We start from the raw sequence: 25,910 nt of genomic DNA, 5'->3' as shown, positions 1-25,910 counted from the left end.
GCACAGAATGTCACGCTTAAGCGAGGTTCTTGTGTGCTTCCATTGACTTGATTGTTTTGCTTAAGCACCTCAAGGTTTGGGCTTAAGCAAGGACTTTCAGTGAATCCAATTTTGTTCTCTGACTTGGCTCGCTTAACACATAGCATGTCACGCTTAAGCGTGCTTAACTTCATCATAAATCTTCTAAATTCCTCTCGCTCAACAACTGGACTTAAGCGAGATAAGTCAGTGTCTCCTTCAATTGATTTTGTCTTGGTTTGCTTAAGCACACACTAAGCCACACTTAAGGGAAATAACTCTCCTTGTCTTTTTTATTCAATTTCTTGTAAAGACTCCCACAAATACATCAAAAAGACCTAAAACTAACAAAACAAAGATATTAAGTGATAATTCCTAATCTTTACTAATTTTTGAGTTAAAACAAGGCTCAATTTATAAAAATACACTAGATAATGACCTCAAATCATGTGTGAAATTAAAACATATTTGAGGATTATCAATATACAATCAGGACTAGCACCATTGTACATTACAATCGCGAATATAAGCATCACGGATGAACAGACAACTTAAAGCATCTCCAAAGTCATTCATATATTTATGTATTATATATTATCTGAATAATGCAGCAAAACTGGAACACATGTTATACAAACGTGAAAACTAATGCAGCTCCGACTACACTGAGACAATGCAATTCTCATCCATTTCCAAGAAGCGGGAAATTCCCTGTTCTTGATCTTTCTCTTGTGAGGGTTGCATGATTAGAAAGCTGAGACCTTTGGCAATTTGGCTGCACATTTTAGAACATCTAAAGTGCATTTGCGCAATAAGGAGACGAGATTTGTATAATATACTGATATGCCATGACCAGTATGAATTGGGAAAAGTTAAACGTGAAATATCTCACTCCATTGAAAAGAGGAGTTCATAGTTCCTTGGGAGAAAGAAAAGAAAAAAGGGAGGCTCTTGTTTACATTAAGTGGTCAGCGATTTGCATTTTTGTGTATGTCCAGGGTACAATACATGACATTCCGCTAACAGGGACTGGCATCTCATATTACCATCCAGTGATTATGTTAATATGTTGACTTCTAGGTAAAAATGAGACAAATAAGCTTTACAACAAGAATGCATAATAATACCCCCAGTACAATATTACAGATATAATGAAAGTTAGACAGGTGTGCCTGGGGTTGAATATTGAAATTGAAAGTGCTCATCACTCAAAAATATAGAATCTGGGACAAGAGAAATCAATTGCTATGTTTCAAGAGGCTGAAGAATTAATTTGGCATTCTTCTTTTGAGATTTTGGTTTTCTTTTTAGGGAGAAGAGGGAGAATGGTCGAAAAATGGATCTTGAGAAGCGGCTCAAGTGATCCTGGAGTCCGTCCATCTGATAATGACCAAACCGCCAATCTCGATCTATATAAGGTCGCTGTTCAGGTTCATCAAGTCCGCCTGTCATGAGAACCAAGAAAACTTACTAGACTTATCCATATAACCCCCATATAGAACTCAAGTCATTGAAGAATGAATATAATGTAGTGTTAAATAGTCATCTTAAACTTGATATAACTATTTGTCCTTGTTAAAACAGGAACCACAAATATTTGTCTTCAGTTTCGCATGGTGCTGATATAATTGTCATAAATTTAAATGGCTAAATTATTGATGTAAAGTTGCAAAGTAAAAACAATCTGTGCATGGAAAAAACAATATGTTAAAATAACGGAGGGAAACAAACATAAAATCCAAAAGAAACACGCAGTCCTACAAATCTATAGAGACACAGATTGTGTTAGTCGAAATTATGAGTAAATAATTACCTGCATACATTAAACAGTGTTTATCCACAGCCCGATAAAATGGCCTTGTTTTCTTCTCTTTCGCAGATCTTTGAAGTTCATCCCATGCTCTTTCACGATCTTCACGTGTAACTTTGCCTGTATTCACAATCTGCAATCAAGAGTTCATAGAAAGTGTCATAAAAATTAGACAGCAGATGTCATGGAAAAGCAAATGCAGACAGGGAGTTCGAACTTTAGAAAATAGATGGTAAGAGGGGCGAGGGATCCGTGCAAGATTATTTGCCCGGTCAACTGCGACAAGTCCAAACTTGGGACCATACCCATCGGCCCACTCCCAGTTATCAGAAATAGTCCAGAACAGGTAACCAAGTACACGCACACCCTGTAGAACAATTACAAGAAGTCTAACATGAAATCGGTGTTTATGAAAGATTAACTTAATTTTAAGCAAATAAAGATTTAATTCATAATCAGAACCATGATCATGGCAGCATAAATAGCAAGCAAATGCTCCAAGAGATATGGCCGGCGGATCAAATCTGTCTCATCTGAAACCCCATTTTCAGTAATGATGAAAGGAATATTTAGATGTTTGTATCTTTCATGGTACTGAAGCAACATACGGTATAAGCCATCAGGGTATACCCCACGACCTGATTCGCTATACTCATCATTTTCCACCAGCTTCAGGCCTGCACCCGAAACCACTTCCTGAAATAAATGTGAGAATTTTCATGTGGGTATGCCAGATATCATGCACAGTGTACAGTCAAGGTTAATAAAGCAAACCTGCCCATAGTAGTTTATGCCTATATAGTCCAGCTTCTCAGATATGTCATCAATGTATGGGAAGAGAGTCAACGAATTAGCCAGTGAAACAGCAGCAATATCAAACAAACCATAGGGTCGCATGAATGACACATGATGTGCTACACCGACTATTGAATTTAATGGGTTACTGCCAAAAAGATATTATAGTTCAGATAATTACAAATATAAAATTAGAAAATAGCGTAAGTTATCAACTGCAAATGTTTAGCCTTATAAATGTGAAGGGATGGGAAGGCATAAAACGATTGATTGCACTTGAAAGATATGGTAACAGAGAATGGACATAGAAAGAAGCTAATAAATAAAAGCTAATACAGATAAGCCAGGAAAAGAGGATAAATATCATAAAAACATTGTTGAATGAACAAATATTTTTAAGTTTCATAAGCAGGTCTCTGATTATCTATATTCCCAATATAAACTTGCAACAAATCTGAAGCTTCTTTGAGAAAGAAAACACCTTAGCCCATGGATGTAGTCATATGCCTTTGAGTGTGCAATAGACATCCAATGCATGGCCTGCTGGAAAACACCAGTTGGAAGTGCAGAAGTAGCAGCCTCAAGCATATCAGGATGACCACCAGGCCAAGCTCCAGCACAATAAGTAAGCATACAGAAGACATGGGGCTCATTAAATGTTACCCAATAGTCTACCAAATCTGAGACACTGTCTACAACAAGCCTTCATGGAAAGGGAGGATATGAGAAATAGTTTCATGAATATACTATCATAAGATGAGTAACTCAATAGGACTAGACCAATAATGTGAGCTAAACAACAAGAAAATTGATATTCATGAAAAGAAAAAATTGTATATAGAAGCAGGAACAGGAATGTCAATCTCTAAACTTTCCCAAACATGTTAAAAAAGACATGCATGGAATTAGTAGTCATCGGTAAAGAGACAGAAGGATGGTTAAATGTGACATAGAAAACTCAAACTATTATTATATCATAATGGAGTCAAGATGGAGGAGAATTCACAGAGGAAGACATTTCATCACTGAACTATCAGCTTTTCATTTAACTTTCAAATGATTTTCTTAGTAGTTAGCATGGTTTCATTGCTGTTTTGATGAGAAAAAAGAAAATCACGTTTTAGTCCAGTAGTTCCAATAATTTTTTAAGAATGAACCTAAAGTTTTACATGTCCACCTGGTATATTTGATTCAGCACCTTCTATTCCACTAAGTCTGACATCTTGCTTCACCATCTTGTGTGATTAGAAACTTCACATTGCTTAATCTGCACTAACAAATTGCTGCTATCGTACTGTGATATTCAATGAACCCAACCTATTTAATTCAACCCTGTTTTAAACAATACTATTCTGTTTAAATCATTGAATGAAGTATTTATTTGTTGGCATATAGTCATAAGAGTTTATCTTAAAGGAAACCGGTATGCCATGACAGGTTAATATACCAGTTTACAAATGAATAAAGACTCAAACACAAGATAAAAATGTAATTTTGCTGTAATTAATCCAGCACCATAATTGGACTACGATTTTGAAATTTTCCATGACGATGGGAAAAAGGATCCATGTACAAATTCAATTATGTATGCACTTCATTCATTTACAAGTTACAACCATAGGCTGGCACAGGGTAGCTGTTAATCTCACTTGAAACTTGAGAGACATCCACAGCAGCTAGAGTAATAATAGGCCATAGCATACAGACAACAGCCACTAAAGGAAAAACTAACCTGGTAAAGTCCATGAAATAATCCACTGTCTTTTCCAGCTTCCAACCTCCATACTCACCAGCCCAGGGTGGAAGTGAGTGATGAAAAAGAGTGAGCATCACTTTCATTCCATATGATCGAACCCTATTTATAATCCACTTATACCGTTCCAATGCAGCATAGTTAACCTAAGAAAGAACAAGTGAGTTACTCATAGTTCAACATAAAACAGAAAATTGAAAAACATATGCATAAGCTTAAGCTCCATTAGAGAAGCTATTGACTGACATAAGCATAACCATGAATGTCACCGTTATTCATCATCATTACGAAAAGGTCAGCATCCAACTTACAGATTCATTAAGGCTGTTTACTGGCTCCATTGGCATGATTCTTGTCCAATCTATTCCCATGCGAAAAACTGTAACACCAGTATCCTTGGCCAATTTTATTTCTGTTTCAGGATCAGACCAAAACCTTAACCTCTCCTCCCTGAAAATCAGGCATTTTTTAAAATTCTAGTTAGCCATAAAACTAGACTTTTTTTGGGAGGGGGGGGAGGGTAAAACTTTAAACTTGAATTTAAGAGTTACATAATGTTTATAAAAAGGAGTTTAGTCAGGCATCGGTGAGTAAGTTTTTATGCTGGCAACTAATCATAATTCACTATTAATACATGACAGCAGTTTGTAATAGGATGACAGTCTAATACATGTATTATGTATTATAAAAAAAAATATTGGAAGGTTTCCTTTCATGATAACCTATGATTTTATTCCTGTCATTCTAAAAATTAATTGAAGAATAAATGCATGAATAAAAAAAATCACACTCCCTTCGATTTCCTCCAAACCTAACAAACCCTGGATGTCTAAAAGATCCATCTCTTGCTGCAATTAACATGAAAATAAAATTATCTCAGGGCTTACGGGCGTGGAACATTATGCCAAGCAGTTACATTAGGACGGGCTTCTTCTTCTCCTTCTTGCACTTCCACTTCCATGTACTTCTCAATTCCCCTAATCATGGCCTCCATCGCCACCTTAAGAGGCTTCCTGCTCCGTGGAGATGTTATGGCCTGCTGGGACCCACCATCACCAGAAGCAGAACCAATCACAGCATCCACTCTCTGCTTCCCCTCTGAGTCACCACCACCTCCACCTCTCTTTTTCTCAGCAAACTGGATCCAAGCATCATCAAGCCTGTCCTCAACATGTGCTGGCGCTGTCGCCAAACCAAAGAAAAACTCATCTTCCCCTTCTGCAACAAATAAAATTTTAAAAAGAAAATATTATCCTCAACCATATGCTTTCGGACAAACAATTAAAGTGTTCAATGTTCATACGCCTTAAAAATTTACACTCCCCTGAGTCCTAAGGTTTTAAAATGAGTTCACATTTACAATTTCATTCTAATCCTTGATATTGCAGGATATTACGGCTGATATAACCGCCATTGTGGTCACTTAACATTTGCGGACACTACAAAAACCTTGATAGTGCGGCCGAACTTATCCTAAACATGAATTTTATCTACAACGATGCGATGATATTCATTACTGCAACTTAATTAAATTCATAATTAAGACCACTCGATTATAATACAGTTTCTAAAGAATTGAACTCATGCTACCTGAAAATGTTATATACGCTAGGGTCGTTAATGTTAGTTACGCATAATAGAGATAACAAAATTGAGAGAAGAAAGGTTTTTGGGTGGGGGAAACGCGTTACTGATAGAAAAGATAGTGTTTAATTGTAAATTACCGGCGATGTTAAAGTGTGCGAGAGTGTCTTGGGATTCGTCGATGGGGGAGCGGAAACGGCGAAGGTTCTTCTTGCGAAAGCGGGAGTAGGAGAAGGCGTTGGCGGCGACGGTGAGAGTGAAAAGAGCTCCGGCGAGCTTCGTGGCGGTGAGGAAGAGTCCGACCACCGTCATCGAAATGCGTGTTGCTGCCTAGCTTTCAAAGCCATACATAACAAACAGAAGAACAGTGAAAGTGCACGTCACAGTCACTTCACTTAACACGTGAACGCTTACTTCACCGGCGTTTTCTGAACTGAGTGTGAGAGTTCTATTCACGAGGCGCATAGCACTTTAATGGAGTTTCTCTGGCTAGCTTATATTTTTTACATAAGGATAACGTTACTGGCTGCTACCATGTTACTGTTTTTTTTTAGTTCCTTTAGAGCACGTTCATAAATTCTGTTCTAGGTTTAAGAAAATTGTCTATATTGCACCACCGACATCTCTTGTCCCACTATCATCCAAACATTACAAGCAAGGTTGTAAACTCTAACAAAAAACACCAATGGAAAAAACAAAAAGGACCCATGAATATAATCTCCTAAAGATTTGAATTTTGGTCCGAACTTTGTCATCATTTGAAAAAAAAATAGAATTTCATATGAATTTTGAATAACTCAATTTTATTTCTTTTTTCCTGATGCTCAAGGTAGAAAACAAAACATGAAATTGTCGAGGAAATTATTAGGATCAGATGTGTGCAAAAGTTAATTTGTATGTACATGTTGATAACCTAGATCTACAAGGGGTGACAAAGAGGAAATTAGAAAAACAAAAGGAGGAAAAGGAGGCATCAAAGAAAGTGTACCTGTTTCTTTCCATGCTGTGTTTTATGTTAGTTGCATATGACGAATTAAAAATAACATGTTAGGGTTTTTTATTGTATAATGGCAGTGATGAGATTTCAAATTAAGATTGTATACAAATTATTTGAACAAATTTAGTGGATTAATAATATTAGGTTTGTATTCACATTAAAAACAAAAGATGACTTATCTTTTTTAGTTTTATTTAAATATTTATATTTTCTCATTTGCATGTAAATTAATTAACTGCATGTCACATTTTCATTACACTTTTATTAATTGTTTGTCAAAATTTAAGAAAAAATAACTTAATTTTAACCATTAAAAACTTAAAAAAAAAAACACGAACAATTAAATTAAAATAAAAGGAATTAAATTCACACACGTATATATTAATATATAGACCAAATTACACTCTTGATTTCTTTTGACTTTACATACAACTTTTTTTTAAACATTTAAAATATTTTCTGTAAAACTATAAGGCATGATATATTTCTCGGATAATAGAGTGCCAGTATAATATATCAGAAATGTCAATCTAATATTTTTCAAATTAAAGAAGTTATCATATAGAAATAAAATGGATGAAGTATTGAGAAAAAAAATTAAAATGCTGATTAAATAGCAGTATAATTTACTTTAATACTTGTCTTTTTATCTTTTCTGTTCTTTGTCTTTTTGTTAATCTGTGAACGAATCGACGGCAAGAAAGAGCGCACTGCAGCTTTATCATATAATAACCGGACGATTAGCACCTTATCACAGAGTAACCAATAGATACTCTTTTATCTTTTTCGAAGAGTAACCAATCGATTCCTTTGGGCCTATTAGCACTTTGGGCCAAGATAAGGCCCATAGCAAAAGGAAGAGTCTTTGTGCCCTTGTCTTCTTACTAGTCTTTCTCTTACAATCAGAGAAATTCTGAAGTCCGACACCGTTCCCGGCGACTCCGGCCACCGTTGGATTTCAATTGGTTCTTGCTTTTGAACGGTGCAGTAAAGAGGCATGGCTGACAAAGAGGAAGAGTCGGCAATGCCAAGGGACGCGAAGATTGTGAAGTCTTTGCTGAAATCAATGGGCGTAGAAGACTACGAACCTCGCGTCATTCACAAGTTTCTAGAGCTATGGTATCGCTACGTTGTCGATGTGTTAACCGATGCACAAGTCTATTCAGAGCATGCTGGAAAATCTGCAATTGACTGTGACGACGTTAAGCTTGCGATTCAGTCCAAGGTCAACTTCAGCTTCTCGCAACCACCCCCTCGTGAGGTAATACTAATTCATTCATAATTCTTCATTTATGATTTATTCATCTTCCTTTCCAATTGTTGTTCGATTTTGTTTCGTGTGCACAACATAAGAAATTGCGTGTTTCCCCAATTCTTGTATTTGCTGTCAAATCTAAACGTGTTGTTGATTTAATTGGGTGCGCTGATGGTTTGAAGTAACTTGCTGAACTTTGCTTGTTTACCATGTGATGATGTCTTGATATCTATATTGCTACTCAATTAAAACCCACCAGAGGACTTGAAATTGTTCGCTTCTGTGACTTTGTAGAATTATATTTCATTGAATGCATTAGGTTTGGTAATTGTGTAATGTGTGTCAAATGTTGACCACACATGTAATGATATCGCAAAGAAATGCTAATCCTAATCAAATCATACATACAGGTATTAACATGTGCTAAAACTAATAGTTATAAGTGTTGCATGAGCTATATTTAACACTTCCCCTCAAGCTGGAGCATATATAGATCACGTGCACCGAGCTTGTTACTAATGGTAGAAAAGGGATTTGTTAACTGATGCTCCAGCATCGAGAATACTTGAGCCAAGAGGCAACTGGGGTGGAGAATTGATACATTACCTCATTTATGTGTTGTTTACCTCCTGACATTTTTTTATTGAAAACTGAGTGATCAGGCATTCATATAACTTTGTCTTGTTGATCGCTGTTCAAGGGCCTTATAGCTCTGATGTACTCCCTAATTTCTTGCTGATCTCTGCAACTTTTACATTTTTGGGAAATGGGAACACTAAACTGTCCTATGATCTGCTCACCAGACATGCCTCTCAACTGTAGAAAGTATAGATAGCCAAGAGTTGTACCGGAGAGATGTATTGGTTTCATTGCCAATGTCATGTATAATATATCTTATAGCCAACTCTCTCACCTGTAAAAGTTTCCTACAAATCCACCTACCATTATTTGCTGGTTTAATACACCAGCAAATTCTTCTATTTTTGAGAAGCACTGCATGTAGATTACATACTCAGACTGAAGGACTTTTTGCAACCAGAACCCAGACATGTTGCAATATAGCAGCTTTATTCCACTCCACCGATGAAGCCCAAACCATCTTTTACAGGGCCGCAAATTTCCAACTTTCCCTTTGTTCTTACATCAGGGCCAGACCATAAGAACCCTCAACAGATCTTATCCATTGTCTTCAAATCAAAACCTGCACTGGCAGTAAGAACAAGGTACTCCAGTAAACTTGCATGCTAAAGAGGGCACTCTGAACCAGAATTTCTTACTTAACACCTAAAGTGCAGTTGTTTTGCACAAGTTTTCGGGAAGATTATTGGGTCTGTTCTAGACTGTGACTCTGACCAAGTTTGTGCAAGAACAAGTTTTTAACTGAGTTAACTCATTTTCCTCGCCTAGAATTGTAAAGTTGTATAATTATATAAGTTGAGTTTGACAACCATGGTACAAGAACCTGTGCTATATAGTTTTGATAAAATTGTTTTTAAATTATCTAACTAGATTAAATAAGAAATTTCATGTAAACTATTCTTGTCTTCTTTTCTCTTTTGTGGGCTCTAGCTTTCTAGGCCCTCGCCTTTATGTATTACAGTTTTATTACTAGCTTGCAGAAATTAAACTTGTGCTAATTTTTAATTGTCAGCTGTTGGGAATTATGGCTGAGATAGCCATTTGCTAAATTATCTACAAAGTAGAAACATTTTGCTGATTTTCATTTTGTTAGTTACCATATCATGAGCTGCAATCTAGAAATATTTGCTTGCTTGAAAGGATCCCTGTCTCTTTGGTGACCCAATACCATCTGCTCTTTTCCTTCAAGCAATAATATGCCCCCTTGAAAGATAATATGTTTAATGTAATCACTTGGCAGGTGCTTCTGGAGTTGGCTCAAAACCGCAACAAGATACCGTTGCCAAAGACTATAGCAGGACCTGGTATCCCACTTCCACCTGATCAGGACACATTAATCAGTCCTAACTACCAGTTTGCAATTCCTAACAAAAGGCCTGCCGAACCTTTAGAAGAAACAGAGGATGAAGAAGCTACCATTCCCAATCCCTCTCAGGAAGACGTGCAGCCGAATCCCCATCAGAGAGTGTCATTTCCCCTGCCCAAACGCCAAAAGGATTAATTTGAAGTCCCATCCGTCACTAATGTTTTAGTGTAGCTCTTGTTTAATTGTTGTACAACAGTGTTAGCTACTAAAATCTATATAAACCGTAGCACGCTTGATTTATTGTGTAAAATCCACTAGGAAATGGTTTCCAAACGTCACTCATTCTGGTCAGATTATGTCTTATTATCTGTGGTTGGTTTCGAGACTTGCAAATTCTGTTAGAAATTCAATTTTAAGTATTTCTAACGAGTTGAAGTTTTTTACTGTATTCTGTCAAGTTTGTCTATAGAAAACTTGAGTTGTGCGTATAAGTGCAATTTCAATTGAATAGAGAACAAATTGTTAAAATTAATTGGACTTGTATATATGCGTCTGCGACTTGTCCTATGTTGCAATAGGCAAATTCAAATTTAATCACGGCCGTAGCTGCCACTTTCTGTACACACTGTTTATAGTTTGTTTTGTTCTTGCATCAGAACAAATAAGGCATACATATTAGGGTTGCAATGTGAGATAATTTTGTTGTGACCCTAAGCTATTAAAACCAAAACTTATTCTTATGAAATATGGGATATGGACTTCTCTTTTATGAACTATGCACTTTGGAGTAGGCTCAGCAGTGATACTTATTCTTAACATCTCCACTTGAGTTGGGCCGCGTGGACTTCTTGAATGATATGTTCACATGCACCTCCTCTTTGCAATTCTAAGTCCTATTTGTATAAAAGCTTTACAAGGCATTCATACCAATTCTTTCATATTCACACCAAAACATAAAATAGGAAAAAAAAATAGTCTTATTATCTGTTCCTGATTTTAAGTTTCAAGTTTCAACTGCTACACTACAAATGGTACATCATGAATCAGAGTTGTTCAAAAACCAATTTAATTGAATAAAAATCAATATAAAAAATTAAAAAAATATTGATTAGATCATATTTCGATTTTAATTTTAAAACTGACTCAATCCAATTCAAATTTTACTTATACATACATTTATTTTATTTATAAAACTATGATGTCACTTGCGTTTATATTTTAATTTTTTATATATTTTTGAAAATATATTTAATTAAAGATATTTTTTAAGTAACTATTTGACTAAGATATATAAATGTAATTATTATGTCGTGTAAATTTAATTTTAACACTCTATATTTGAAGAGTATGTTACTATTAAGGTTTTGCTTGGATAAATTCTTCCATGAAGACTTATTGTAAAAGAAAATAAAGAGGTGAAATGAATTGATCTTTTATGATAAGCTAAACACAAATTTATATACGTAAATTTTATTGAATTTTTCTCATATAACTTCTCCAAATGCTAAGTACATAAGTTGATTTTAGCTCATGCAAGAAATTCAATTCATTTTATCCAATAAATATTTGTGGAAAAATTTATCTAGACAAAATATAACTGTGCAATAACTTATAGATGAGATATTTTATATTTTTAATTATTTTATTGCATTTATTATAAATTTTCTATTTATTTAATACTTTCTAAAAAAAATAGTAAGATTAAAACCTAAAATCGATCCAATCAAAACAATTTTAAGATTGAATTATAATTGGTTTAAGTTTCAAAATTCGCTAAGCAATATAAATAGTTTTTTTTTTGGATATAGACAACAAGTATTCTTCGTTGGTAACATTTTTGCTCGAAATAATCCTATCATAGATAACAACATAACTCTCACTTCAAATATTTAATCTAATTGTATATTCATTAATAATTTCTACACGAAATTTGTAACAAAATACTTTGGAGATGAATATTCATGTGTCTATAATGTGACACGTTTAATTCGTGGGTCAGTTTATGTTTTCGTAACATAGTAACATTTTTGTTAAGGTAAAGCATTATAAAATTTTAATTTATAATCCCTACCTAGTGGGGTCCAAACACTTTACAAACAAAAAGATACTTCTGTCCCCTGGTCCGCGGTTTTGGTTACATATTCGCAAATATTTTCTTTTTAATAGTAATGTTTCTTTTTTGAAGTTTTCTTAAACAACTGATCGAAGATGACATTTTTTAAAAAAAGGTTAAACTAAATACATAATTTCTAAAAAAAATCATTTTTCGCAATCTCTTATGAGCTCATTATAATTCATCCATCATTAGTTTGCAATAGAAATGCTGAAGTGAGCTAACATAGATCATATGAGCTAATCACTAGCATTAATGTGAATATATTTGAATTATTCTTTCTGGTGGTAGAACCAAGACCTGATTCAGAGGATAATTTATGTAAGAATATATTATTGTTATTATTAAGATAGAGATATAAATATCAAAATCATAATATTTAAATTTTGCTATATCACATTTGGACCTGGTTGGGTTTTATCTGTAATTTTGTACGGTTGACGGGGGCGGTATGTGATATATTGATATTGGGGGTATAGGATAAATCAGATTAATTGGTGGTTGGGAGATTATCATAAGCCACTTGGTGCTTTAGTTTGATGTAATCTTTTGCTGAATTGGGCACCTCTAGTGCTCAAATTCTGTGGTTCAATAAATATTTTTGTGTTTAAATAAAAAATTGCATTTGGAGATAAGATAACAAGTTAACTTTCAAATAAAAAAAATACATGAGTATAAAATAATAAACATATAACGAGAATGAGAAATTTTAAGTAATAGCTTCAAAAAATATAGAAATATAAAGGCTTATTTGGATAAGTGAAAACAAACAAATAAGTTATATAAAAATATTTTTATGCTGATCGATTATAAAAGTGTAATGTTTTACTTCATTATGGTTTCCGTAACACAAAAAAAATGAAAAAAAAATCTAATAAAAAGTTATTTAACTTTTTCTAAAAAGGATGCACCAAAAATCATCTTCCAATCATGGCAATTGGCAAATGAGGAGTGATATCTCAAATTATGAGGTCCACAGAATTTGGAAACTTCTCTTTCCTGGCCTATTTCTCTTATAAGCAAACAGGTAATTAAAAGTCATATAATTTTTTTTATTCATTCATTCTTTGAAATTAATAATTAAATGTGTGACTTGAAAATGATGAAATGTGGGAGATAATAAGATAGGACCCGCAGTTACTGTCCAATGTGCATGGTAGTCACAAAGAATGGGCAGTGATGAGTGATGACAAGAACAGTTCGCCACAGCTGGAAAATGCCAGCAACTGGATGGAGCAGAAGTGGGGGATTCTCATTCTGTTGATGATGATGGACCTCACTTAACTAATAATTCAATTTATCATTTATCATCCATTTAGTATAATTCATTTTTTAATATCCCAAATTTGAATTTATTTCACTCAATTGGTTCGTCTCACCTTGAAACTAGGTCCATTTTTTTTTTGGCAAACTCGCCAAAAATTTCATTAACAAATAGAGTTACTTAAAACAATATTTCAAAATATTACAACTATTATTTTTATCTAAGTCTCTTCAGGCCTTAAACGAGTATATATTGTTTTGTCCTTGTCTCTCCAAGCCAATTACATTTAGTATTCTTCTTTTTTCATCAAACCTATTTATGCTCTTAGCAAATCACACATAAGGCTTGCAAGGGTAATCACACATTACATACCACCGGTTTGCTACAAGGAAAAGCTCACATTTAGGCACACAAAAGTAAGTAAGTATGTAGAGAGAGAGAGAGAGAGAGAGAGAGAGAGAGAGAGAGAGAGAGAGAGAGAGAGAGAGAGAGAGAGAGTTTTTATGATATATAACTATAAATTAAGTAGTGTCAAAGTATTTTTTTTTTATTACAGGTCTTATAGAGTATAGGCACACAATGAGTAAGTTTAAAAATGAGTTATTCTCAAAAGTTTACTGTTATATTAGATTTCATCAATTTTAAGAATCATAACATACTTTTTCTATCTATCATTTCCATTTTTATTTGTAAATTAAATTTCAAATTTTTAAAAGAAATTATCAAAATTATTATTTATATAAATTATTTATTATAAATTTTAAATATAATTTATATAATCAAAAGTTTTATTTATTATAAATTTTAGCAATATAAAAATAAACTTTTATCATGTACATTTGTACAGGCTCTACAATATTAGTTCACTAAGTAAACATCCTCAACTTTTAATTCATCTTAATCAATTCACTGATTATATTCACTTACGGTTAAATAACTAATGATAAAATAATGTTTAACATTGATTTTAAGTTAAACTTTAATTGTTTGTTTTTTATTTTTACATTTGACCTCATTTTTTAAGTTTGAAATCGAAAAGGAAATAGAAAAATTGAATAACAAGAACAGAAGATGTATTGTCTTCTTCAATTCGTGTGCGTCCCCATGACCATCCTCTTCAAACCAAGGTGATATTTTTATGGACACATTTTGGAAACACTCAAGAGATGGACCTCTGTTACGTTACATGTTAATCCTTTACTTTTTAGATTATTGTTTTTATAGCAATTATGATTCTTCGAAGATGGCATGGCTCCGGGCAATGGGCGTTGGCTACACAATAGAGACAAAGTGATGCTGTTGGGACTGTTTGATGGTTCCGTTGATGGGTGATGGCTTGGGAACGAAGACTGAGGAAATCTTGAATTTAATCTGAATGTATTGATAATATAGAATGTGCCTGTTTTAAAGTATAATATATAAAACGACATTCATATATAGGAAAAGTGAGCTTAGAAATATTACATCCTCGTACGTGTTTGATGCAAGTTTTGGAAAAATACTCATATGAATTGCCGATTATTAGAAATACAAAACTTTCATATTTCACTTCTCATTTTCATGTTAAAAGGTGGATATTTTACATTTTATGGGAATACAAGTTTCCATACTTCCTACATCGACTATCTCTTCCCTTCTTCATCATTTCATATTTCTTTTTCCACTTTCATTTTTTTCTTCTTTAATTTTTTAGTCAAGTATTCTGAAGTTACAATGTCAATCAAACATGTTCATGAAGATACTATTTCTTGGCATTATATTCCTAGGAATATGATTCTTCTGAATATAATATTATACATGAAAACAAACGTCTCCATAATTTTTTATATTATTATTGAATTATAATTTATTATGATAAACTTTGTTGAATTTTACATTAACTATTTTAAAAGCTATACATGAGATAATTTTTTAATGTACATGAAAATTAAACTATAGTTTTTTTAGTTTCAAAAACTTAACAAATAAGAAAAAGATTATTTAATATATATATATATATATATATATATATATATATATATATATATATGGCTAAGATTATGTCAACCTTAGTCATTTAACATTTTAGGTTAACAAAATGATTTTTTACAATTTTTTATAAAGATTTATAATACAAAATTAAAAAATTAATTAAAAATATAATTTTAGTGCATGTTTGATTTTCAATTCAAACTACAATCACACAAATTTTAAGATAAATTTAACGGACAAAAACAAAAAAACAAAAAAAGAAAGAGTCCTCGTCCGTTTAACAAATTTAAGTTTAGCCAAACATGCTATTGCTAAATTGGATACTTGATTCCAATTGAACACATCTTATACAAAGAGTGTGCTATCGCTAGCTTTTGATTCCGTCTCGTGTATTAATAATGGATGGGCAAAGAGGACTATGTCTGGACCCCTGTTTACCAAACCATAGCCTAGAAGGAGAACCCTAACTGACCAGCAAGCAATGTACTTGTGAACTCAATCAATTATAATTATAATAATATCAAGTTATCAACAAAGAATACCATATTTCTTTATGAAAAAATAACCTGGGGCATTGAATTGAAAGTTGAATATTAGAACCACAACCTGACACTGACCCATCAAAATAAAAATAAACTAAGATAAACAGTGCATGTACCTAGTTCCAAGTTACTTTAGACCCGTTAATTAACATGAACGTCAAATAGTGGAAGCAACAAGGAACCTTCTCCCTAATACTGGTTTATGTTAATTTTTTATTATAAGTATCCAAATAGCATTTGGCTTCCAAGTATTGGATAATCTACTTTAGTGCATTGGAAAAAGCAAACCTACCCTCTTATACAGTCAACCAACAAATTAAATTAAAATTTGCTAGCTGAAAGGTATGTTTACTGTTTAGTATTGGTTGGAGACCTCCTAATTATCATAAGAATTAGCGATTGTTTTTTAAATCCCAACCGTTGGTCAATTATTGTCCTCTTCGATAAACCTAACTCTGCACCGCAGCTGCGTTTAAATACCTTTTAAATATAAAAAAATTTGAGTAAACGCTCCATATATGACAATAATGTTACTGTTTAAGAAATAATATTTAATTCCATTATAAAAAAACACAAAGTGTATTTTAATTTCTATTAACAAGACTTAATTTGATTTTGGTTATTTAATAAAAATAGTTTTGAATTTCGTATATTTTAAAAATTTTGAAAATAATTCTTATCATTATTTAGTAAAGACTTGCATATAGCTGTAGATCCATAAATTTTTTCAGTGGAGTCAAAAAATAGTCTAATATTTTCTCAAATAAAAAATCATATAAGTTTTATTAAAAATGATAATAAAAAAATTAAAAATAATAAAATTTAAAAGAATAAAATAGATAAAATTAGTATCAGTTTATTCTCTCTTTTATCTTTTATAGTTATTTATATTCATCTTATTAAAAAAATTATCTTGTGAGAATAAGATCTATTTTTTATGAGGAAAATAAATATTTATTTAATATATTCAAGAAAAGAAATTATTTTGCTGGACAATTGCCCCATTAAACTTCATGTAAATCCGTCGGTGCTTGCATACTTTTGTCTTGTTTTGGGTTTTTGCCCCTTTCATCCAAAAAAACAATAAAAGAAATGACTTGTCACATTATTGTCATTGATGCTTTGTTTAGATAAAGAGAGAGACTATAAAAATAGAAGAGAAATAAAGTTTTAAAAAAATAGAGAAAATTTTCTCCATTTATTTAGATAGTGAAAAAGACAATAGTAAATAAATAAGTTATATAAAAATATTTTTTATTAATTAAAAAATTATGATTTTACTTCATTATTTTGTTTTTAATGTAAGAAAAATCATACTAAGAATGATACATATTTTATATGAATTTACAACACTAATTAAAATTCCTTGTTGAAGATATTGTCAAATGTACCAAAATCTCCTGTGTTCAACCAATTCCTCATAATAGAAAACTAAGTCTTCGTTCATTTGATCATAAACACAAATTCTAAGATTTTTTAATAAGACAGACCCATGAAAATTGAATTACCAATGATAAAAAGAGGACCTAGACACACTATTAATTTATCTTAAGTACCTTACCTCATGGACCCAATGATTACACCTACAATTTCTTCCACACAGATCAATATTAGATTTCCAAAATCCATTAGCAGTCAGATTATATTATTAGTGAATTTAACTTTCATTAAATAAATCATAATATTGGTTTATTTTTGACAAAACAAAATATCACAATTGATTCTAACCCATAAAATTTATAGAAAAATTCTAATACATAACATAAAAACAATATGTTAAAAAGGTATTTATTTGTTTTTAAGAAATAAAAAAAATAAAAAGAGATAAAGTGTGTTGTAGTAGGTCCCACACAATTTTTTTTCCTTCCAAATAAACAAAGAAAATTTATTAGTTCTATTTTATTTCCCTTTTTTTTGGATATTTCTTTCCTGTCTATTTCTACTGAAATGAACAAAGGATAAGTGATAACAAGAATAATGTAAAAAAAAAAAAAATCTTAGGCATTACTAGAACCAAGTTAATTCAGCAAATTATTTTTTCAAAAATCAAAGCTAAATGAAGTTATATTTGTATAAAATAACTAAGAACATAGTCTAAAAAATATGTCCAAGACCTATTTCTCAGTACAATTTTTTTGTGTGCACTATAATGATAATAATGAGATTTAGATCTAAAACTTCATACAGATTACTTAAAATTTCTATCATTTGGCCAATCTTATCGGGTTTTCTTCAGTACAAGTTATGATACTATGTTTATGGAGCATTTGATTTATGAATCATATTAATGTTGCTTTTTAAGATTTGGCAACTAAATTAATATTAATTTTTTAAACCTAGATGGATGGTTCTTGTATATTCAAAGAATAAAATAGCTATATATGTCCTAAGAATATTCTAACTTGTTTATACTTTTTTTAGGATTGTTTATAATTAATTTGTAAGCTAGAGGTCGCAGTCAAGTTTAAAATATCTCCAGTTGCGCGAAACCGTGTATATTTATCATTTTCAAATCTCGCAGCATCATGCACTCACTTGCTCCTCGATCTTTTATAGTATCACATCAGTATACTTTATACATTAAATTATTATTATGCAGTCCAACGTATAATGTTATAAGTCAAAGAAGATGAATGACAAAAAGACTATTGTTTTCTTCCATCGTAGTAATTATTTCACTAATCATACAAAATGTAAATAAATTCACTTTAATAGAGGAAGCCTGGTATTATGCTTAGAAAAGATTAATTATTCTTCAGAAAATGATTTCTTTCAAAATTTTGTTTTTATAAAGTTTTTTGTAATTTGAAGTTTTGACTCTGAAATAAATGAATTTAAACACGGCTTGGAGATGCCGGGATGGGCCCTTTAATTTTCATATTTCACAAACAACTGGTCATTTTTCACTCAATTGGAAATTCCATGATTGAGATATTCAAAGAGGAAGAATCCTAAATGTAAAGATTGCATCTGAAAGGATGCAGATGCTTCACGGATTTGGGTACAAATAGGGTAACGAAGAAAACGAAGTATAAACAAACCATTGAAGTGTTTCAAGATGAGGGATATATGCATATAGGTGTAATAATATTTCCAGTTGAAAAAAATGGGCACCCTGATGACCCTTTAAAGACATGTGAGTACTCACTACTCAATAGCACAAGGATTTGATAGGGGCCTGTAGTATTGTTAGCTGGCCTTGGCATATAATTAGGGTAGCCATAAACAGCAAAGCTTGGTCCTATGATATCGATTCTGTGGGAATGGGAAATTAAAGCCACCTATTTAAAGCAAGTGTAGATGGAAATTGGAAAGGCTAAAACCACCATAGTTTCAACTTTTCAAAGGCACAATAAAAGTAAACAAATTAGCATGAATGGAACAAACAGGTATGTATTCTAGAAGTAATATTTATTAATTTTGTTTTTTTAGCTTCATTTTGTTAAACTCAATTCTTATGTATTAAGTAATATAGATTTGGGTCCTTGTGGGATTTATTATTAGAAAAATGTTTATTTATGAAATATGATTGTTTCAAGTCATGTATTTTCATGTTCACCTTCTAATCATCTTTGTATTCATTTGAATAGAGTTTTTTTAGTCAAATAATTTAAAGAATATAATTTATTTTTTTTGCACAGCTAATTACTTTGATTGGCATTTTAAATTTTTACTTTTTGTTCCAATTTAGTTTCTTTATCCTTTCTTTCTTATCGGTTATAACCATTTTTCACTAATATTAAAATTAATAATTTGATTAAAAAAAAAGTTTGACCGAAAGAAAAAGATGAAAGGATAAAAATATAGTCAAATTAAAGAATCAAAATATTAATTATTCTAAAAAAAAATCTTTCAACAAACTAAAACATTTGGCACGTGTAAGTGAGAAAGTAAAAGAAGGACGAGAGAAAGTGTAGTAAGTCAAAAAGACAATAAAAAAAGGTAATAAATGAAAAGGACGATTTAGACCGGTAAATACTACTAACTAAAGTGAAAAAAGCAAGAGCCTGTCAAGAAAGTGTGAGCAATGTCAACGTTCTAGTGTGGGAAATGGGAATTTTGCAAGTTGTACTTCATTTCGAAGTATAAAATTAAAAATTCACTGTCGTCCAAAGATAAAAGGAACTACAAATTTCACCATACCCGTTCAACAATTAAAAAAAATAAAAAGAAACTTTTACTTATTTAGTTAAAGTTTAATTTTGATACAACTAATTTTATAATATTTATTAATTTGAAATTATTTCTATGTATAAATTTTAAAATAATTATATAAATATTTTATAAGATTAACTGATTAAAAATTATTCTATACATGAATCTAAAATAATTATAAAATTGAATAATCTTTATTGAATGACATTATATAAAACTATATAATTAAATTTATAAACATTATTAATATAAAAAAACTTACATTATCATTTAATTAAAAATTACTATATCTGTGACTTTTTAGAAGTTATTTAAAATTATAAAAGTCACAAAATTCCTAACAATTTGCTAGTATATAATTCTTCAACAATAGTAAAAAATATAAAATATCAATGAAACAATTCATAATGACTTGTATCTTTTAAACAAATGATTTAGAATTTAAATTTGAACCCCAAATATAAAAGTAAATTATATTAAAAAAAATATTCATATTTATTCATGATTCTTGACAGAAATTAATTATAATGTATCTAATAATAATGATTATTTTATATCAATAACATCTAAATAAAATACTCCCATATAAAATAATCTTTGGTGCTTATAAATTTATTATTATTATTTACATTTTTGCATATTTTAATCTCCTTCCTCCTCCCATGGATTCTCTCCGATTCTTGCTGCCTAAATACCCCCACGATCGCAAAGTCACATTTCTCCACCTTCTCTTCTTAGTCTTTCGCATATATATTCTTTATCCCACTCCCCTTTCTTAGTTCTTGCTACTTTTCTTTCCTCCTACACCCCACCATATTCACCAAATTCTTCAATATTAACATATTCGGCTCCAACTTCTATACCAGTTTTTTTTTTTCATTTCCCTTTCACTCTTTTTGCTTCAGAGAGAGGAACACAAACACAAACATGGTGTTGGCTTCCCCAAACCCAATAAGGAGCGAAGGGATTCTACCCAGTAACGAGCTTATTCCCGTTGTGGACCTCACAGCAGAAAGGTCAGAAGTGGCAAAGCTCATAGTGAAAGCGTGCGAAGAGTACGGTTTCTTCAAGGTGATAAACCACGGTATAAGCCACGAAGTGATATCAAAAACCGAAGAAGCAGGGTTTAGTTTCTTCGAAAAACCGGTGGCAGAGAAGAGAGTGGCAGCACCTGCATATGGGTGCAAGAACATAGGGTTGAATGGGGACATGGGTGAGGTGGAGTACCTTGTCCTCGGTGCCACCACTCACTCCATTGCTCAGATATCCAAAACTGTATCCACTGACCCATTAAACTTCAGGTATGAATATGATCCATCCAGCACTTATTATTAGAAGAAACGTACGTATGTTCTATCTGTCTCTGTCTGCATTTATATCATTTATTGCACTGTTGCTTTCCTATTAACTGTCCCACGGATATATTATTATTATTATTATTATTATTATATCTTCATCAGATTGAGCAGATCACGTTACTCCAAGAAATTACTCTTCATGGATTTTCATTGTTTATTTTTTAAAATTTAATTGTTAACATTAAGGACTATTCAATTATAATCATTAAATTTCAAGAGTTACTTCTATTTTGGAGCAAGTGAATTTCTCCTGAATTCTTAGATATCAATTTTCACTCATATTTTTAATTTATGAAAAATAAAAATAAAATCTTAATTATTTGTCATCATGTGAAATTTGATTGAGACAATGTGGTTGATCATGTAATAATTTTCCGTCTGCATGCCCCATGTAATCTACTACCAATAATTTTCATTTCAATAGCATTGTGAGATTTCATACATAATTAAGATTTAAGGTTGAAAATTAACTAATAATCATGTAAAAATATAAACGATTCCGTATATTTCTTTTTAATTTTAATCGTTTAATTAATTTATTTACTTGCGTAACAATAATGAAATTTTAATCCAGATCTTCACAAATTATCGAAATTTCTCGTTATATACGCATGGTGAACCATTAGGGTTAATTTAGTAGTAGAAAGTCTGAATATTCACACACACAATGAGTAGCTCACTTAAATGAATTAGTATTAACTTCCATTTCGGGATTAGTTTTTTAAAGTTTTTTTTTTTTATCAAGCAATATTAATTATTAATTTTTTACTAAAATTTTAATTAGTAGGTTAGAAATAAAATGACATGTAAAGTTGTTTGATTAAAGAGATAATGAAAGAGATAGAGAAATAATTAAAAATAAGTAAAAAGAAATAGTATAATTAAGTCCCATCATTTTTAAACTTATTTCTAACTTACTTTTCCTCTATCAAACACCTAAATATTATATCAGTTTGTTTAAATTTATTTTTTTAAGAAAATAATTTTCTATTTTTTAGTATATTTGTCTGAATTATTTTATTTAAAAAAAATACTTATTTTAAGAAACAAATCTTATCTACTTTTTAAGAAAATATTTATATAAAAACACTTATTTTAAAGTTATTTTTTAAAAATTTAAACAAACTTATCTGTTATTTTGATACTAATCTTATTTGCATTTATCAAACCAAACACAACAAGGTAATTTAAGTTAAAATTAGAGTTAGAATAATTTTGTAAAGGTGAGATCAAATATATATATATATATATTTGGACGTTGCACATGGGACTACGGGGAAGGGAGAGGTACTCCTAGGAGTTGGGACGGTATGTCAGACACTTCACCTTTTCTCTTGAAAGTTCTGGTCATGTCAACACTCATCATACACCTCCTGCGTTGTTATAATTCATTTTCAAAATAAAAATTAGATAAGCAATGCCAGAGAAAGTACCGTTTAGAATGAGAGAAATGTTTTCGCTTGACAGAAGAGAAATTCTATTGCATTATTGTTGCTTCTAAATCCCCAACGTATACACTGTTTAGACGAATGATAAATAATGCCCTTTTTTAAAAATTGATTTTTAAATCAACAAATATCAAATTCGTTAATAATAGTAGTACCAAAAATGTTAATAAAATTATACTAAAATACGTCCAATCAAATTCCAACAAAAAGCTGAAATCAAATTAAAAAGTAGAGAAAAGAATTCTCAATAATGTCAAAAAAGGGTTGTATTTAATTCTCTAAACTGAATATCCAAAGATAGAAATGAAAGAGCAGATAGATGCAGTGAGTGGATCAGGCCCAGATTGAGTAGTGGCACAAGCTAGCACAGCTTCAGAAGAGTTCAAATTAAACCCATTCTGTGCGGCACTGCACTTTCACAGCAACCTAGCTATGGTAGGAGCAGTAAAGTGTGTCATAATTGCTAGCCAATTAACACTTGGTGGACACAAACACAAACACCACTTGTTTGAAAAAAATGCAAGAGAAAACTAAGTACTAACTAGTGTGTGATTGCACTTGCACTTGCACGTGGCAGCTCTACATTGAGTGCATACACAGAAGCAGTGAGGGAGCTGGCATGTGAGATATTGGAACTAATAGCAGAGGGCTTGGGGGTCCCGGACACTAGGGCATTCAGCAGGTTCATAAGGGATGTTGATAGTGACTCAGTTCTCAGGCTCAATCACTACCCACCTATAATTAACAAGGACAAGGACATGTCACAATATAGCAAGGTTGGTTTTGGAGAGCATTCTGACCCTCAGATCATAACCATTCTCAGATCCAACGACGTGGGTGGCCTCCAAATTTCCCTTCAAGATGGGGTGTGGATCCCAGTTACCCCTGACCCCTCAGCATTCTATGTGAACGTGGGTGATGTACTAGAGGTACGAATGTTTTCTTATCTATCAACATTGTTGTGCTTTAATTATTAAGTAATTTAATTTTTATGATATTTATTTAATTTTTTTTTTAACAATTACGTACTAGACCATAATAATCTTCAACTATTTTTAATATTTTTTCCTATTAGTGTGTATTATTAGACATTATGACTTGTGATGTTTAATGTTAATTGTTTTAACCCCACACACAAACTCACAGCCTTGCCATGATTCGTTTTGCTAAACAGAACAAAGGGGTGGGTGGGGGGCCGGTTCTGCATGCTGGCACGGAAAGAGGAAAAAAAAAAATCTTAAAGAAAGCCCAACTTGATGGGAACTGAAGTGAACTGAAATGACATGGGAATCAATGTTTTTTTTTTTCTCACTGCAACCTTGAGACTGAATTTCAGTCAAGGTCCTTTCAGTTCTGAATCAATATGTTGAAACTGTGTCTACAATAATAACTGCATACGTGAATATTTAATGTACATTCTAACACCATGATGAAATATTTTAAAATGAAACAAAGTACAATAGAAAAAAGTATGGGAGAGAAGAATAAGTAAAAAGTAAATAGATTTTTTAAGTTGATTAGTTTGACAGAAGTAGAAAAGAAGTACATAGATTATTTAATGGAACTGGTAGTTTCATCATTTCAAGTTTTTAATGGAACTCACCAAAAAAACTTGGCGGCTCTCCCACCCAAATCTCTTCACCCTGCGAGATATTTATTTTTATTGTTGATCTCACTGAACTTCTTTTCTTTTTATCACACTTCTCTCTTCCCAAATAATTAAAAAAGATGAAACTCTCTCACACTTTCTTCTCACATAGTGTATGTGAGAGGGAGGAAGAATTATGTGACTGATGATGAATGAAAAATAAAAAAAATAAGAAAATTAATGTATTAGTGAGATAAAAGAAAAAAAAAAGTTCATGATCATAATAACATCAACATAATATTTAAAATTTAATATCTAAAATTTGATAATTCCAATCCTTGTCTAAAATTGGGCCCATTATGTGAATTGATGTTGTGTATTTACATTTTAATCAATGGAATAAAATGAGAATTTGATGAATCTTGGAGAAGTGGGGATTGATTGATTGATTGAAGAATAAAAGCATGATGACAAGTTTGGTACAAGAGTTGGAACAAAAATGGAAGTGATTGATATGGTGTTGTGTGGTGTTAACAAGGTTATGACAAATGGAAGATTTGTAAGCGTGAGACACAGGGCTATGACGAACTCATACAAGTGTAGAATGTCAGTGGCATATTTTGGGGCTCCACCCCTCCATGCTACCATTGTTGCTCCCTCAGTTATGGTCACACCCCAGAGGCCCTCTCTCTTTCGACCATTCACTTGGGCCGACTACAAGAAAGCCACCTACTCTCTCAGGCTTGGAGACACACGCATTCAGCTTTTCACAAATAGACTAACCACTAATCACCACCCAAAAGTCTAGTTTCTACTTTCTACCAATACCAATATCTCCTCGTCTTTATTGCTTTCATGTCTTTGTTTTCGTGTCCTTCCAAGGTGGTGTGGTATGCTTGCCTAAATGTGACAACAATTTTTCTGCACAGGCTCATGGAACAAGTTAACTTGACAAGGCCAAGACAAGTTACTTACTGTAGACTGGGTTGTTTAATCTTCAATTACAATCTCTCTCTCTCCAAGTTTTGTGATTCTATTTGCTATTTTTATTTTGTTACTTAATTTCTGATATAGAGGAGTATTATCAACATTTTTATTAACATATTCTTTCTATTTTACTTTTTTTTTATTAGTTAAAGTGTGTATTTTCTTGTCACGTCTACACTTGATCAGTGTTCATATCAACACTAAGTATAGGTGGTAAAATGGAATTGATCAGCTAAACTGGCTCGTTTCACACATTTTTTTAGGTTGATTGGGTTTTGGTATGTAACCCACTAACCTATTTTGGCTTGTCCCATTTAGACTTGCCAA

General features: G+C 31.8%; 3 protein-coding genes across 3 annotated transcripts; 2 read left to right on the top strand and 1 right to left on the bottom strand.

Annotated features, from left to right (window-relative positions):
- Positions 1-890: 890 nt before the first annotated feature.
- On the bottom strand, positions 891-6,508 carry LOC114419936 (beta-glucosidase-like SFR2, chloroplastic). The gene is made up of 10 exons (XM_028385758.1): positions 6,101-6,508; positions 5,264-5,594; positions 4,688-4,826; positions 4,356-4,522; positions 3,105-3,326; positions 2,603-2,771; positions 2,291-2,524; positions 2,046-2,195; positions 1,832-1,961; positions 891-1,463 (listed from the first exon to the last, which is right to left on the bottom strand). The coding sequence occupies exons 1-10, from the start codon at positions 6,270-6,272 to the stop codon at positions 1,264-1,266; spliced, it is 1,914 nt and encodes a 637-aa protein (XP_028241559.1). The 5' UTR covers positions 6,273-6,508; the 3' UTR covers positions 891-1,263.
- Positions 6,509-7,813: 1,305 nt separating this feature from the next.
- Positions 7,814-10,605, top strand: LOC114419935 (transcription initiation factor TFIID subunit 9-like). The gene is made up of 2 exons (XM_028385757.1): positions 7,814-8,218; positions 10,092-10,605. Exons 1-2 carry the CDS (start codon positions 7,955-7,957, stop codon positions 10,350-10,352), a joined length of 525 nt encoding a protein of 174 aa, XP_028241558.1. The 5' UTR covers positions 7,814-7,954; the 3' UTR covers positions 10,353-10,605.
- Positions 10,606-20,865: 10,260 nt separating this feature from the next.
- On the top strand, positions 20,866-25,720 carry LOC114419934 (gibberellin 2-beta-dioxygenase 2-like). The gene is made up of 3 exons (XM_028385755.1): positions 20,866-21,503; positions 23,586-23,937; positions 25,135-25,720. Exons 1-3 carry the CDS (start codon positions 21,130-21,132, stop codon positions 25,402-25,404), a joined length of 996 nt encoding a protein of 331 aa, XP_028241556.1. The 5' UTR covers positions 20,866-21,129; the 3' UTR covers positions 25,405-25,720.
- The last annotated feature ends 190 nt before the right edge of the window (positions 25,721-25,910 follow it).

This window comes from Glycine soja, chromosome 7 (genome assembly GCF_004193775.1).
Source record: "Glycine soja cultivar W05 chromosome 7, ASM419377v2, whole genome shotgun sequence".
Taxonomy (NCBI): Eukaryota; Viridiplantae; Streptophyta; class Magnoliopsida; order Fabales; family Fabaceae; genus Glycine; species Glycine soja.
Note: the sequence above shows the minus strand (reverse complement) of the source record. Positions and strands in the feature narration are given on the sequence as shown.